The sequence below is a fragment of the Gobio gobio genome (assembly GCF_949357685.1).
Source record: "Gobio gobio genome assembly, chromosome: 14".
Lineage (NCBI taxonomy): Eukaryota > Metazoa > Chordata > Actinopteri > Cypriniformes > Gobionidae > Gobio > Gobio gobio.
The window spans coordinates 52,477,810-52,490,967 of NC_137107.1; the positions used below are offsets into that span (position 1 = coordinate 52,477,810).

The window sequence follows — 13,158 nt, forward strand, 5'->3', positions numbered from 1 at the left end:
CTGATCTTTCATTGTTGCTTCCACATTTGTTGACATGTAACGATAGTAAATTGGTCTGAGTTTTTAAGGTGGGCAGGGCACAGTTACATGAAGCTTGTCAGAGAAATCCTAAGGTAAGTGAGCCTGACATAGTAAATTTCATCCATCATTAATAAGGGTACTAAAGCAATTACTAAAGTAAGCTTACCAACAAAGCAAAGGTTTATGAACAATGTTTTGACATGCTCTTTCAAATAAAAAAAGTTAATTTTAAACAAGAAATATAGATTTTTGTCAAAAGGGTCATTTTATGTAGAAATGGCTGGTTAAGCTAAAAAGGGCTGCACACACACACACACACACTCTCACACTTTTACAAATTGAGGGTGAAAATAGGTTTATATGCCTAGATATGTATCCAACAGTGTTTTAAAAGAAGATGTCAGTACATCCAGTGGAGAAATTGTGTGTGTGTGTGTGTGTGTGGGGGGGGGGTCTCTTTTTGTGTTCTAAATGTTTTAATCTTTAACAAAATGTTTGACAAATATTTGACAAGCATACATGCACACAAAATACACTAATGCACAAAAACACAAACCTATACAACATGATCAATTCATTTTAATTGCATTTTTTAAATTAAATATTCATTCATATGTGAGTTGGTGGTCCAGTGGGTTAAACCATGGAACTGATATGCAGAAGGTTGCTGGTTCGATCCCAGCACCACCAGTGTGTCCTTGAGCAAGGCACTTTACTCCATGTTGCTCCAGGGGGATTGTCCCTGTAATAAGGGCACTGTAAGTCGCTTTGGATAAAAGTGTCTGCCAAATGCGTAAATGTAAATTCAACTTCCTGTTTAATGAAATACATTTATGGTGTTGTTGTGGCACACAATAGTGAATAAGACAATAGTGTCAAATTACTGTTAAAAATAAAATGATTTCAGCCGAAATGACCTGTGTTGTTCTCTTTTTATATTGGTCCATTTTACCTGAATGTTATGCCGTGGCTCAACAAGGTATACCTGCTGATACTCTCTCATAATTTTAAAACAATTATACTTTTTTTTTTCACATTTAAAATATATATAAATATTTAAGAGACCCATGCTAATTTAAAAAAATATATAATTAGATCTCATGCATAGCTTTTTTGATGGTATTATAAGACACGCGTTGCGCAGCTGTAAAACACTGAGAACTGAAAAAATTAAGAAAAACGTTGTTAATTTTTCTGAAAATATTTTGAGTAATTCTTCTCTGTAACCCAAGGGGGTGCCTTTTAATACCAGTCACAAGTTGAGAACCAACAATCTGAATCTTTAGATGTTTCCAAGCAGGCTATCCCAATAAAGGGAAATAAAAGGAGAGAGAGGGACTGGAGTAATATAAAAATAAAACGATTTATTTTATTCTCCTCAAATTAGACGCACATTAAAGACATTAGGCCTCTGGGCAACAAGCTCAGGGACGGGGACAACAAAGTAAAAAAAAACAAGGTGTTTAGATGAATAATACTCAATGAAGAAAAATTCAATAAACAAACAAAACAAATAAAGCACATCACAAAATCACATGCATAAGGAAAACAGAAAAAAAATAATTTACACTCAGCAAACCAGTGACCACACAACAAAATTGTTACCCCTCCAGAATATTGCACCAACCCAATGGCCTAAGATATACACATTACATTCACAAACATAAAACATACAGCAACACACACAGGAGAGGGGCTAATGAGCCACACAGTAAGCCTCCCGCCCACACACACACACACACACACACACACACCTAACTACTAAAATGGAGCACAGGAAAAACAGTGGCCAGGATAGCATATGACGGTTCTCCTGCAAAGAAAACAGTTACAATATTATACAGGTCAAATCAAAACTATGCCTAATTTATAACCTGTGCATCATTGGGCTAAAAGTTACTTGAGCCACAGAAATGTCTTCAATTGAATAGAAGCAGTCGGAAAGGGACAAGATGCTAAAGTAGCCTACATTACCAACCTGTATGAACGCAGACCGCAGCGTCGAACCAAGAGCTTGTTTAGTTGCAATCTGTAGCGATCGATTTATTCCGTCTAGTTTTTACTCGTACATTCCCAGGCCAAACTATAATACAGACGTGGCAAGTCATCATAACCACATACATATGAATAAACGTTCCGTGACACAGATGTAAACACGTGAGGAAGAAAGGAAGCCAGTGAACTTACATTCTCAGCACAACTAACAGCAATCAGCAAGCTTAGTGATCACACTCTAAACCAGTGACTGTAATAGACAGAACGCGAATCAATGAGAGTTCATTACGGCCAGTGCCTAAAAGAAAGCTGAATGCTGCTCAGAGAACTTATATTTTCGTTGAAACGCGCAGACACAATTCATAGCCGGTAAGGGCTTGTGAAGACAGGGAGCTGGACGCAACCACGGCACTGAATAACCGCACAAACACCAGGTCGAGATCCACTCGTACAACCAACCGAGTCTCCAAGGAGCCAAGAGAACTTGTAGCGAAAGCACTAATGAGAGAGACCGCCAGCTTACTGGATTTAAAGGCGCAGCGCCAAACGGCCGCCACCTGATTCAATCAAGGTGCAATACCCGCTGCCTACGTCATACCTGCTACATCTCCAAACCATCAAAAAGCAGTGATGAGAGGAAGTAGTTTGCCTAATAATTTGTCAAACATTCATCTCGTGAGAAGTTTGTGAATAAATGGATTTCTTCACGTATAAACTGATTAGGTTGTGGGTCATTTTGAGGACACATGTGAAAAAGTTTTTTAGTAGCCTACACTTCTTAAACCCTAACCAAAGAATCAAGTTAAACCCAGTAAACCCTTGAAATTGTGACTTGTTGTGACATTAGAACAAAACATATTAATGAATAGGCCCAGGTAGATTTCAGCCTAATAGGGATACATGCACTGAATCGCCAATTTCACATGTATTTTGTGTATTTTCAAAATACAAAATACTGTATTTGTATTTAAATACATTTTTCCACACAGTATTTTGTATTTGTATTTTAAATTGTCAAACTGTCTACAGTGCATAATGCACTATAAACGTACCCAGCATGCAGTGAGGCATGAATAGATTATGCTGTGTTTCTTGATTTGGTTTATCTGTCCTGATGTATTTATGTTTGCTTTGCTTTTGGCAGTTTGTTTATTTTGTATAAGTGTTTTTATTATTTGTTGTGTCACTATTGTTGTGTTTTGTACGTCAAGTATTAATGTCATCATCATTAGGTGATGTTTATAAGATGCTTTCATCTTTCATAGATTAATCTCATCCATTGCTTTATTATTGTGAAAGGTCCATTCATAAACAGTTATGAATTTGAAATGTCATTTGTAAATATTCATGCTTAATAATGCTAAAATAAAATCTTCATATTCATGCTAAGATTAGTTTGGCTAAACTATTTCATATTCTAGCTCGCCATCAAATGTTTTTTTATTCTTCAGATTTATGACTTAGCTAGATCAGAAATTTCAATATGAATACAGAGGATTATTTTCTTCTGTGGCCGTGAAACAGCGCTTTCCTCTGATTGGTCGACCAAAGATCAACCCGAGCTGCTTTCAGTTCTTCCACAGTTGCTGTGCAGAATAACAGATTCTTAAAGTTTTTATGACAAACAATCTCTCTCTCATCAAACCACCGGACTAAGGAATGACACAAATCGCACTGGGAGGGGCCTAGAAAGGGTTCCTTCTCCACAGGCATGGGTGCGGCCACCTGATTTTGGCAGATCACATGACAGAGAAAATGAAACTAAACACAGCAGAAAATACCCAACCAAAGAAAACCTGTTTAAACTGATCACAGATGAACAGATGAATGTTTGATTATGTAAAGCTGATCAAATGTGAGACGTTGTTAATCAGCATGAGCAGTTTATATTCTTCAGTTACTTTCCATCCATGCTTTGAAGCTGTTTTGGGTTTCTTAGGTTTGAATGCAGGTCAGTATTTATTGCATATATAGATGATCATCATAAAACAAAAATTCACTTAAGTTAAAAGTACCTCATGTCTGAAATGTCTGAAGAACAATACATGAGGAAAAGAAACCAATATAATCTAATCTGATCTAATATGACTTCTGACCTGTAATGTTGCCAGAATCATAATCATACTGTTTGTTCATTGGCCAAAGGAGAACTGGCACCCGACTGAGCCTGGTTTCTCAGAAAGAAAAAAAATTATATATATATATATATATATATATATATATATATATATATATATATATATATATATATATATATATATATATATATATATATATATATATATATATATGTATATATTTTATGGAATAGAGCTCGTATTGTTTAAAAATTAAAGTGTAAAAATAATATTGGTCCTGGAGATTTTTTTTAAATTTTTTTATGAATAATACAGCATATGAGAATGATTTCTGTAGGATCATGTGACACTGAAGACTGGAGTAATGATGATAAATTCAACTTTGATCACAGGAATGAAATACGTTTGACTATATATTCACAACAGCTATTAGAAATTGTATTAATATTTCTTAATATTGCGTTTTTACTGTATTTTTGATCAAATAAATTCAGCCTTCTCCTTTAAAAAACGTTAAAAAGTCTTAATTATTTCAAACTGTTATTGCTAGTGTGTAAAATAATGCATGTGAACTAACTAGCATATTATAGCCTATATTTATTTTAGTATTTGACACGTTCCTTCACGGGACATACTACTTGACTATGAAAGTTGCCAGTTTTACCATGTTTTAGTGAAAATAATATTTTGAGTATTTTAAATCACTTTCAAATGACTGTGATATTACTGAAACCTGGAAACAGACACACATTCACTCTGATATGCTGGAAACTGCTGCGTTAATGTTTCTTTGTGCATTGTGTGTCGAATAGCATAAATGGCATTACAATCTGAGAAGTTCGAAAAGGTCAGCAGTAGTTTAGTTTGCATCCCTGGAACTTATTGTCCATTGTGTACATTTTGTTAATCGTAAACAGTGGGGAAATATTGCTGTATTGACTCCCCAAGTTCAGCTGTTTATCTCACCTCGGCTCACATTCAAGCTGCTCGGTTTCCGTGGACAATAAATCACGCATTCCCACCTCCTTCGATTTTAATGGATATCTCACACATTTTGACATTGATGAGCGCTTTTACACCACTGAGCCTGATCAGGCTAAATAGAGGAGAGTTTTTCCCCTCATGTGGGCCGCATGGGCCATTCGTCTGGGCTGGTGGAAGGATATACTAGGCTACGTAAATGTACTATTATTCATTCATCATATATATTTATGTAGCAACGGGCCGGCCCACATTGTCCAGCGGCCCACCGGGAAAACTCCCGGTGCTCCCGATGGCCAGTCCGCCCCTGGTGTCTCCCAAGGTTTTTTTTCTCCATTATGCTCCTGATGGAGTTTTGGTTCCTTGCCACCGTCGGCTTTGGCTTGGCTTGCTCAGTTGGGGACACTAAATATTCAGCTCAATATCCAAATAAACATTCACCTTTATTACTGATCTGACTGCATTATCACTATATGATATTTTCTCCAGATCAAATTCAGTTGCATTATTTTCCTGTTTAACACGTGAAGCTGCTAGAAAACACTTTATAAATAAAGGTGACTAACAGTCAACACCATAAATAACCAGTCACACACCATCACACCACACCCAAACCTGTGCACACACGCAATCAACTATCACACCATTTTGGGTACTTCCCAACACAACAGAAAGTGAAAGAATGTGCGGACAGGGAATATCACGCAGTGAGCAAACTAAGAAGGTGAAGTAGTTTGCTAATAAAATGTTTTCCTACTTTGCATGCAAAATTGTCTAAATGTTGAATTAGGGCATAATTGATTTTTAGGCATAATTTAAAATCAACAGTTTCAGATCTCTAGATGTAAATATGTGATAGCACGTACTTAATATTCTTTCAAATCATGTGACAAATTGAAGGCGATTTATATTGGCCAGTGGAAATCCCAGGGCAAGAGAGACGTCACCATCTCAAACACATATAATCAAACTCCGATGAGACTTTATCACAGACGACTCTAGAAGAGGTTGCTGTAACAACTCCACAACAATATGGTTGCAAAATATGTAAGTATTATAAATAAATGCTTTTCTCAGAGGAAAAAGTCTGAATAATAATTAAAAAAACATTTGAGAATACACTTTTAAAACATTTTTCTTGATGTACAATAAAGTCTTAATTATCTTGTTTATGAATCATTTTGTCTGCTTATGTTTGTTAGTTAAGCAGAAGTTTAATTCCATGTCTTTTTTAAACCACAGACAGCGATTGTGAAAAACATCAAGAGTGAATTTTGAAAATGGAAGCATCTGGAAACCTGCTGTCATCAAGACTGATTTCCCTGCTTAAGAACGGACAATGGGGGAAAGATGACGTCGTTAAGTTGTTTAAAGCCCTCGTGAAAGAATTTAATTTCGGAAATAAAGATTTTCACACATGGATGATGAAAATCCTTCATCAAGTGGAGATTCACAAAATAAGTCTGTCCGATTTGACATCGGATGACGGTAAGATTGTGGATCATGTTGAGGCTGAAATGAATAAAATAGCCAAAAGCAATGATGAGAAAACACTGGATGAGATTGTGGAGGAAATCTGTGAACAATCAGATATTGATAAACAAACTATGACAGAAGTGAAAGATATTGTGTCCTCTGTGTCCAAATGTCTGTCAGCTTCTACAGCTCCACATCTACACGGACTAAAACTAAGTTTGTTCAAGCTCTGCAAAGCCGTAGAAAAGACCATGAAGTATAAACCTCGAGAGACTCAGATGGTGAGCTGGTGCATTCTTGTTCTCTCTAAATCAAGTCAGCTGGTTCAGGTTGGAACAGGAGAAGGAAAGTCGTGCATCGTGGCAATGTTTGCAGCGTATCAGGCAATGACCGGGAAAACCCCTGATATCATCTCCAGTTCTCCTGTTCTTGCTGAAAGAGACGCTAAGGAATGGCTTAGCTTTTATAAGGAACTGAATATTACTGTTGATGCCAACACCAACAAATCAAAAGACAGTGAGCTGAAAGAGTGCTATAAATGTCAGGTTGTCTATGGGACGACTCAGGATTTCGCAGGTGATTTTCTGAGACAGCGCTTCCACAGAAAGAATGTGAGAACTAAGAGAAAGTTTGACTGTGTTATAGTGGATGAGGTGGACTCACTGATGCTGGACAAAGGTCTTGAAGTGGTCTACTTGAATACTAATATACCTCTCATGGAATCTCTGAATGTAATTCTGGCAGAGATTTGGCTTGTCGTCAACCAGCTGAAGCATTTAAAGACTGGAGAGATTTTAGGGCCCATTCAGCCCTTCTCTCAGGTTCTGTCTGAAATCATGCATGACAGTAAAAACATTGATCAACTCAGTATTGTGCAGAATACTGAGGATGCAGAAAAACGACTAGATAATGCAAGTGTTGAGGCATTTTTAACCATGTTTGTGGGAAACTTCCCCGAGTACTTCTTTAAACTTTACCAGGAAGGGCCTGATGGGAATTTACAGAAACTGAAGGAGATTAGTCCCAAAAGTAGGAATGAAAGACAAGAAATATCAGTTCTTCTCCTGGGAAATGGAAAATGTCGTTTAGTGCACTATGAGGAAGACTCACTAGTTAAATCATTGGGTATAATTATTCAAAAGAGTTTTCGTTCTGAATCAGCAAAAGAACAAAATGAATCTCATATCCCAGGCCGTCAAGACCTCATCGACGGAAAGATGCAAACCTGGATTGAAAATGCTTTGTTAGCCACAAAAATGACTCTGGGCCATGAATACATCCTTCATGGAGATGGAGTCGCTCCTGTTGATTACAAATGCACTGGCGTTGTGCAGAACAACATGAGATGGGGGGAAGGACTTCAGCAGTTTCTGGAGATGAAACACCAAACCAAACTGTCCAACATGAGTCTTGTAACAAACTTCATGTCTAATGTGGGTTTATTCAAGAAATACCAAAAGAACGTCTATGGGATCACAGGAACTTTGGGGGACCAATCAGAGCTTGAGATGCTGAAGAAGCTCTACGACCGCATTGACACCTGTAAGATTCCCTCATTTAGACGGAGGAAGCTTTATGAGTTTGAAGGCATGGTAGTACCCGAAGAGGACGAGTGGATCAGGACGGTCTGTGATGTCATTAAACATCAAGTGACCTCCACAGTCTATCGAGGTCCACGAGCAGCTCTCGTCATCTGTGAGACGATCAATCGTGCAGAAATGTTCCACAAGGCCCTTGCAGACACAATCTCAAAACGCAAACTCTATGTAAATAACAACATAGATAACACTCCAATAATAAAATCAACAGTCCAAGCGGGAGACGTCATCATTGCAACTAATCTAGCAGGTCGAGGGACAGATCTGAAGATCTGTAAAGAAGTAAATGAGGCAGGAGGTCTGTTGGTGGTGCAAACCTTCTTACCTCTGAACGTCCGTGTTGAACAGCAAGCCTTCGGACGAACGGCTCGTCAAGGGAGTCCAGGATCTGCTCAGCTCATCATGTGCACCAGTCATTTCTCTGACTCTGTCAAACTAGTGATGGACGTAAACACTTCTCTCACCAGCTTACTCAGCCGTCTGAAGCATCTTAAAACTATATTGATGTCACGTGGTTGCACTGAGAGTGTATTTGAGGAAATGGTTAATCGCTACCTGGAAAATCACAGCTCTCAAAATCATGAGGCAATGGTCTCTGCCCTCACAAGCCTCTTAACAAGGAAATCAAACACATTCATGGAAAGCAATCTGGAAAAGGCAAAAGATGCCAGAAATGCTGTGGTGAAGATCAGACTCTCACGTTTTCTTGAAAAAGACATTCCAAAAATCACAAAAGAGGAAGAGCTTTTTTCTTGTTACCTTGATGTTTTGGACAATGTTTATAAAGATGATGTTTTCTCTGACCAGTGTGATGTAATTGTGCCCTGTCTTCATGAGTGCTGGGGTTTGTGGCTCCTGATGCACTCCTGTAAGGAAAAGCCCTTTGAGATGTTGAAGACGGACTTGTCGACTGCAAAGCAGAAACTTTTGAGTAAACAGTCCCCATCCTCCATGGTCTACTATTACATCAGGTCTGGAAACCATCTCGGTGAGAAGGGACGCCTTGGGGAGAGCATTGAGATGTACACCAAAGCATTGGAGGACGGTGTTTGCTGGAAGATTATTCCTCTCTATAATCGTGCACTGGCCACTATTAAAAAGAAAGATGCTGGCTATGTTGCTCGAGCATTGGCTGACCTGGAAAGGGCACACATGGAAATATATTTGTATAAATTACATCTAGCACTGATTCTTACTTGTGTGAAAATGTCAAGCCAAGAGCCGCTAACAGAAGGTGATTCTTTGCTTACAAAACAGTTCCAAATGAAGAGTATGGTTGTAGACATACTCGAGATGAACATTCAGGATTCTGTAGTGAAGCTGAAGAGGGCTGAAAGCAGAGGAGGAGATGTGAGACTGGCCAGAAAACCTAATCGTTCTTCAGCAGCAGAAGAAGGCGTTAGTCTGCATCATCCAATATTTCTGGAAGACCTGGTAATGGAGTACGCACATGTTAAATCACTGGGTCTCGATGACATTTTCTTTTTAGATGTTTCTTTATTTTCTTTCAATTGGTTTTTGTCAAAGATGTTTTAACATGTGACATTCTTCTCACAGATATGTTTATGTGCTGTCAGCTATCAAAGACATCACTAATGCTAATACTCTAATGTGTATATACAGTATATTAGTGGAGATCATTTTCTTGGGTGATATTTCTGACTTGTGTTTGACGGGTTAATCGACTGGTTATACTTAACAAACAAGGTACAGTCAATGAGTATTTATTAACATGGCCAAACTGTGAATATCACAAACAATAAACTCTCACCTGAATTTAATATTTAAGGTGGCCAATGTGCACTAATTCTGAAAGTCCTAGTTGAGGTGTTCACATGAAGGCTTTTCCCTCCAATCGAGCCATCAATCCAAGTATTAAAGGCTTATTTGGGTCCATGTAAAGGTATTGTTCTGCTTTCCCAAGTTCAGATTTTTGAACATTAAAACAAGTTAACCTATTCTATGACACCCAACAATAAAAATAATGAGCCTGTAAAGTAGCATCATATGACATCTTTAATAAAACAGGCTTTCCTGTAGCTCAAACAATAGAGCGTGGCGCTCGCAACGCCAATGTCATGGGTTCGATTCCCAGGGAAGAAGTGACAAAAAAACAAAAAAAGTTAAATGTGTACCTTGACTGCAATGTAAGTCGCTTTGGATAAAAGCATCTGTCAAATGCATAACTATAAATGTAAATGTGACAATTATGTGTGTACATCAAAAGTTTTTTAAAGATACATTTTGTTTTACTCATTACAAACGTTCAATCTTACAACATGGAATGAAATTTAAATATGTTTGTAAATATACACAATTATTTAACAGTAAATTATGCTCAAACACACTCCATATTTGGGCATTAATTCAAATGATAACATAATATTTCTGAATATTTAAAAAAAATTGTGACATGTTTTACTAAAATGACTATTAATAAATACATTTCTGGTTTGGGGATCTGGAACAACATAAATAAAAGTGAACAGGTCATATTCAAATTTAGCAAACAGAATAGATGTATTGTTTTGGGGAATAAAATCAAGCAGTATAATATTATAATAAAGTTGTCAAGACTGTCATCATGTCACAGTTTGTCATGGTTATTTTCATGTTCTTAGTTTATCATGTTCACTGTCTTGTTTCCTGGTTTCTCAAGTGATTCCATTGTGCCCTCTTGTGATCATGTCATGTGGTTCCCTAGTCTTGTGTCATGTTGTCAATGGTTTATTGGTTAATCATTGTTCACAGGTGTGTCTTGTCTAGTCATTAGTCCTTGTGTATTTAAGCCCTCATGTTTGCCTTGTGTCGTTTGTCCGTGTAACCTATTGTTGGTGAGTTTTCTGTTTAGACATGCTATGTTAGACAAGTCTTCGTCTTATGTTTGGATTTTTGAATAAAACTGCAGGTAGTGATGGGCAGACCGAGGCTTCGTGAAGCACTGGAAAAGTTGAAGCCATAATGTGCCATAATGTGTCGAAGCTTCGAATCAATCCGACACCGCCTCTACGGCGACACCTAGTGGTCACTTGCATGTGTTGATCTGAAATAACCTTGACAATGATCTTGGTTTTGTAACCTGTAGCCTCCTCATTCTGAGTAACTATAGGGTTTTTTTTTTTGGTCATGAAAAATGAAGATGAATAAAATAAATAAAGCCACAATGTGTCACATTTGTTACATAACATTTTTAATCAAAAATATGAATTGCTCTGCTGTTGAAGGACTTAGCCGACTTCTTTTGTTTACATATAATTTCTCCAGCCTTTGAAACAATCCCTCGCAAGGGACACGTTTGCTGGCATGCACAAATATTTTTTAGCAAGTTCATACAAATGAGGGAAAATTACTGCTCTCTCTTTCCAATAAATTAATGGATCATGTGTACCTTTTTCACTTCTACTGTCGCATCAGCTGTAGCACTGTGTGTCGTCTGGGTTTCACGGATACGACTATCAAACAGTTCCCATAATAAAGGTACAGGGGGAATGTTACCATCCTCTACACCCTCCAAAATGGCAGGATGAGTGCTCCTCAAATGGCGCATCATGGATGATGTATTGTTGCAGTATAGCTGCCTATCACAATACACACATCTCACTTTATTTGGTGTTTCTAAAAAAAATGGAAATGCTCTCACACCACAGATGTCTTTTCTATTAATATATCTATCTATATATCACCTATGAATCTATATCTACATAATTATATATCTCTAACTTATACTGTACTATCTGTCACCATCTAACTTATAGCCTATATTAATGTGTCACTATATCTATCCTAACTATATGTCACTGCCTATACCTATCAGTCAATATATCTAATTTAAATCTAGCCTAAATGTAACTAACCAAAGCACACTATAAATCTCTATATCCCAAAATCACTGCGATCACAAAATGTCTCTGAGATGCATTAACTTGTGGGGAATGAGGTTCATACAGATGTGTGACTGCGTGGTTTGGTCCCGTCCCTGTCAATCAAACGCGGTTTCGACAGGCGCCACCTAATGAAACACTTGAAGCTTCATTTAGCCATAGTCACGTGACATGGGTGTATCGAATCACAGTTCGGAGCAGTGTTTCGAAACATCTGCGCTTTGGGATCTCGACAAAGCGCCGAAGCGTCAGTTTCGCGTCAGCCATCCCTACTCTCAAGTATAATAATTACAGCTCTGGTGTACACTTCTCATGTTCACTTGTTTCTGCTGTGTGTGAGTTATTATTCTCAGTATGTCGTAACTCAGATCTCTTTTAATCATACGTTTCTGTGCTCTAGAATTTTTTAAGTTGTTTGTAATGCAGACAAAGAGAAACATGAGATCAGTCTTAATGGATTTTATTTGAATATTTGAAAAACACTTAAAAGTAATCAAATAAAAGCAACAGTAAGAGATTGAGCATGCCTAATCCCAGAGGTCAGAGTTCATTAGTTGAGGAGGAAATGAAGAGACCGTCAATATGACCCACAGAAGAGTTAAAACACACAGATCATGAGATGGGTGAAGAGCTCCGGAAGATATTGAGGAGCTAAACCATGAGAATCCTTGAAGGAGAGCAGGAGGATTTAGATCAAGATGAAGGACTCAGAGCCCAGTGTTTACATCGAATCATAAGTACATCTCTGCACTGACCCCTAAAATGTAGAGCCTATACAAGGTTCATTTCTCTAGTTGGACTTGATGGACATCATGGCCAGGGAGGACATCCTAGAGTCCGCTTCAGAGTCGCTTCAGAGTCGCTTCAGAGGTCCGCTTCCAGATTACACTCAAGACTACGCTACAGAGTCTGCTAACAAGTCCGCCCCAGAGTCCGCTCCAGAGTCTGCTTAAGAGTCCAGCTCCATGACAAACTGGCAACCAGTAAACAGCATGAGATCACAAGCAACAGCACTGTAACACACACACACACACACTAGTCCATGTTTTCAGATCTCTTATTTTGAAATTTTCTCATTGTCATGTTCCTGGTTTTGTCATGTGATCCCTTATCCTGTCATTTAATGTT

The 13,158-nt window shown here is 37.9% G+C and overlaps 1 protein-coding gene across 1 annotated transcript; it reads left to right on the plus strand.

The window, feature by feature from the left end:
- Window positions 1-5,975: 5,975 nt before the first annotated feature.
- On the plus strand, window positions 5,976-11,291 carry LOC307137234 (protein translocase subunit SecA-like). Its single transcript, XM_079834753.1, has 2 exons — window positions 5,976-6,122; window positions 6,318-11,291. The coding sequence occupies exon 2, from the start codon at window positions 6,356-6,358 to the stop codon at window positions 9,683-9,685; it is 3,330 nt and encodes a 1,109-aa protein (XP_079690879.1). The 5' UTR covers window positions 5,976-6,122; window positions 6,318-6,355; the 3' UTR covers window positions 9,686-11,291.
- Window positions 11,292-13,158: the final 1,867 nt, after the last annotated feature.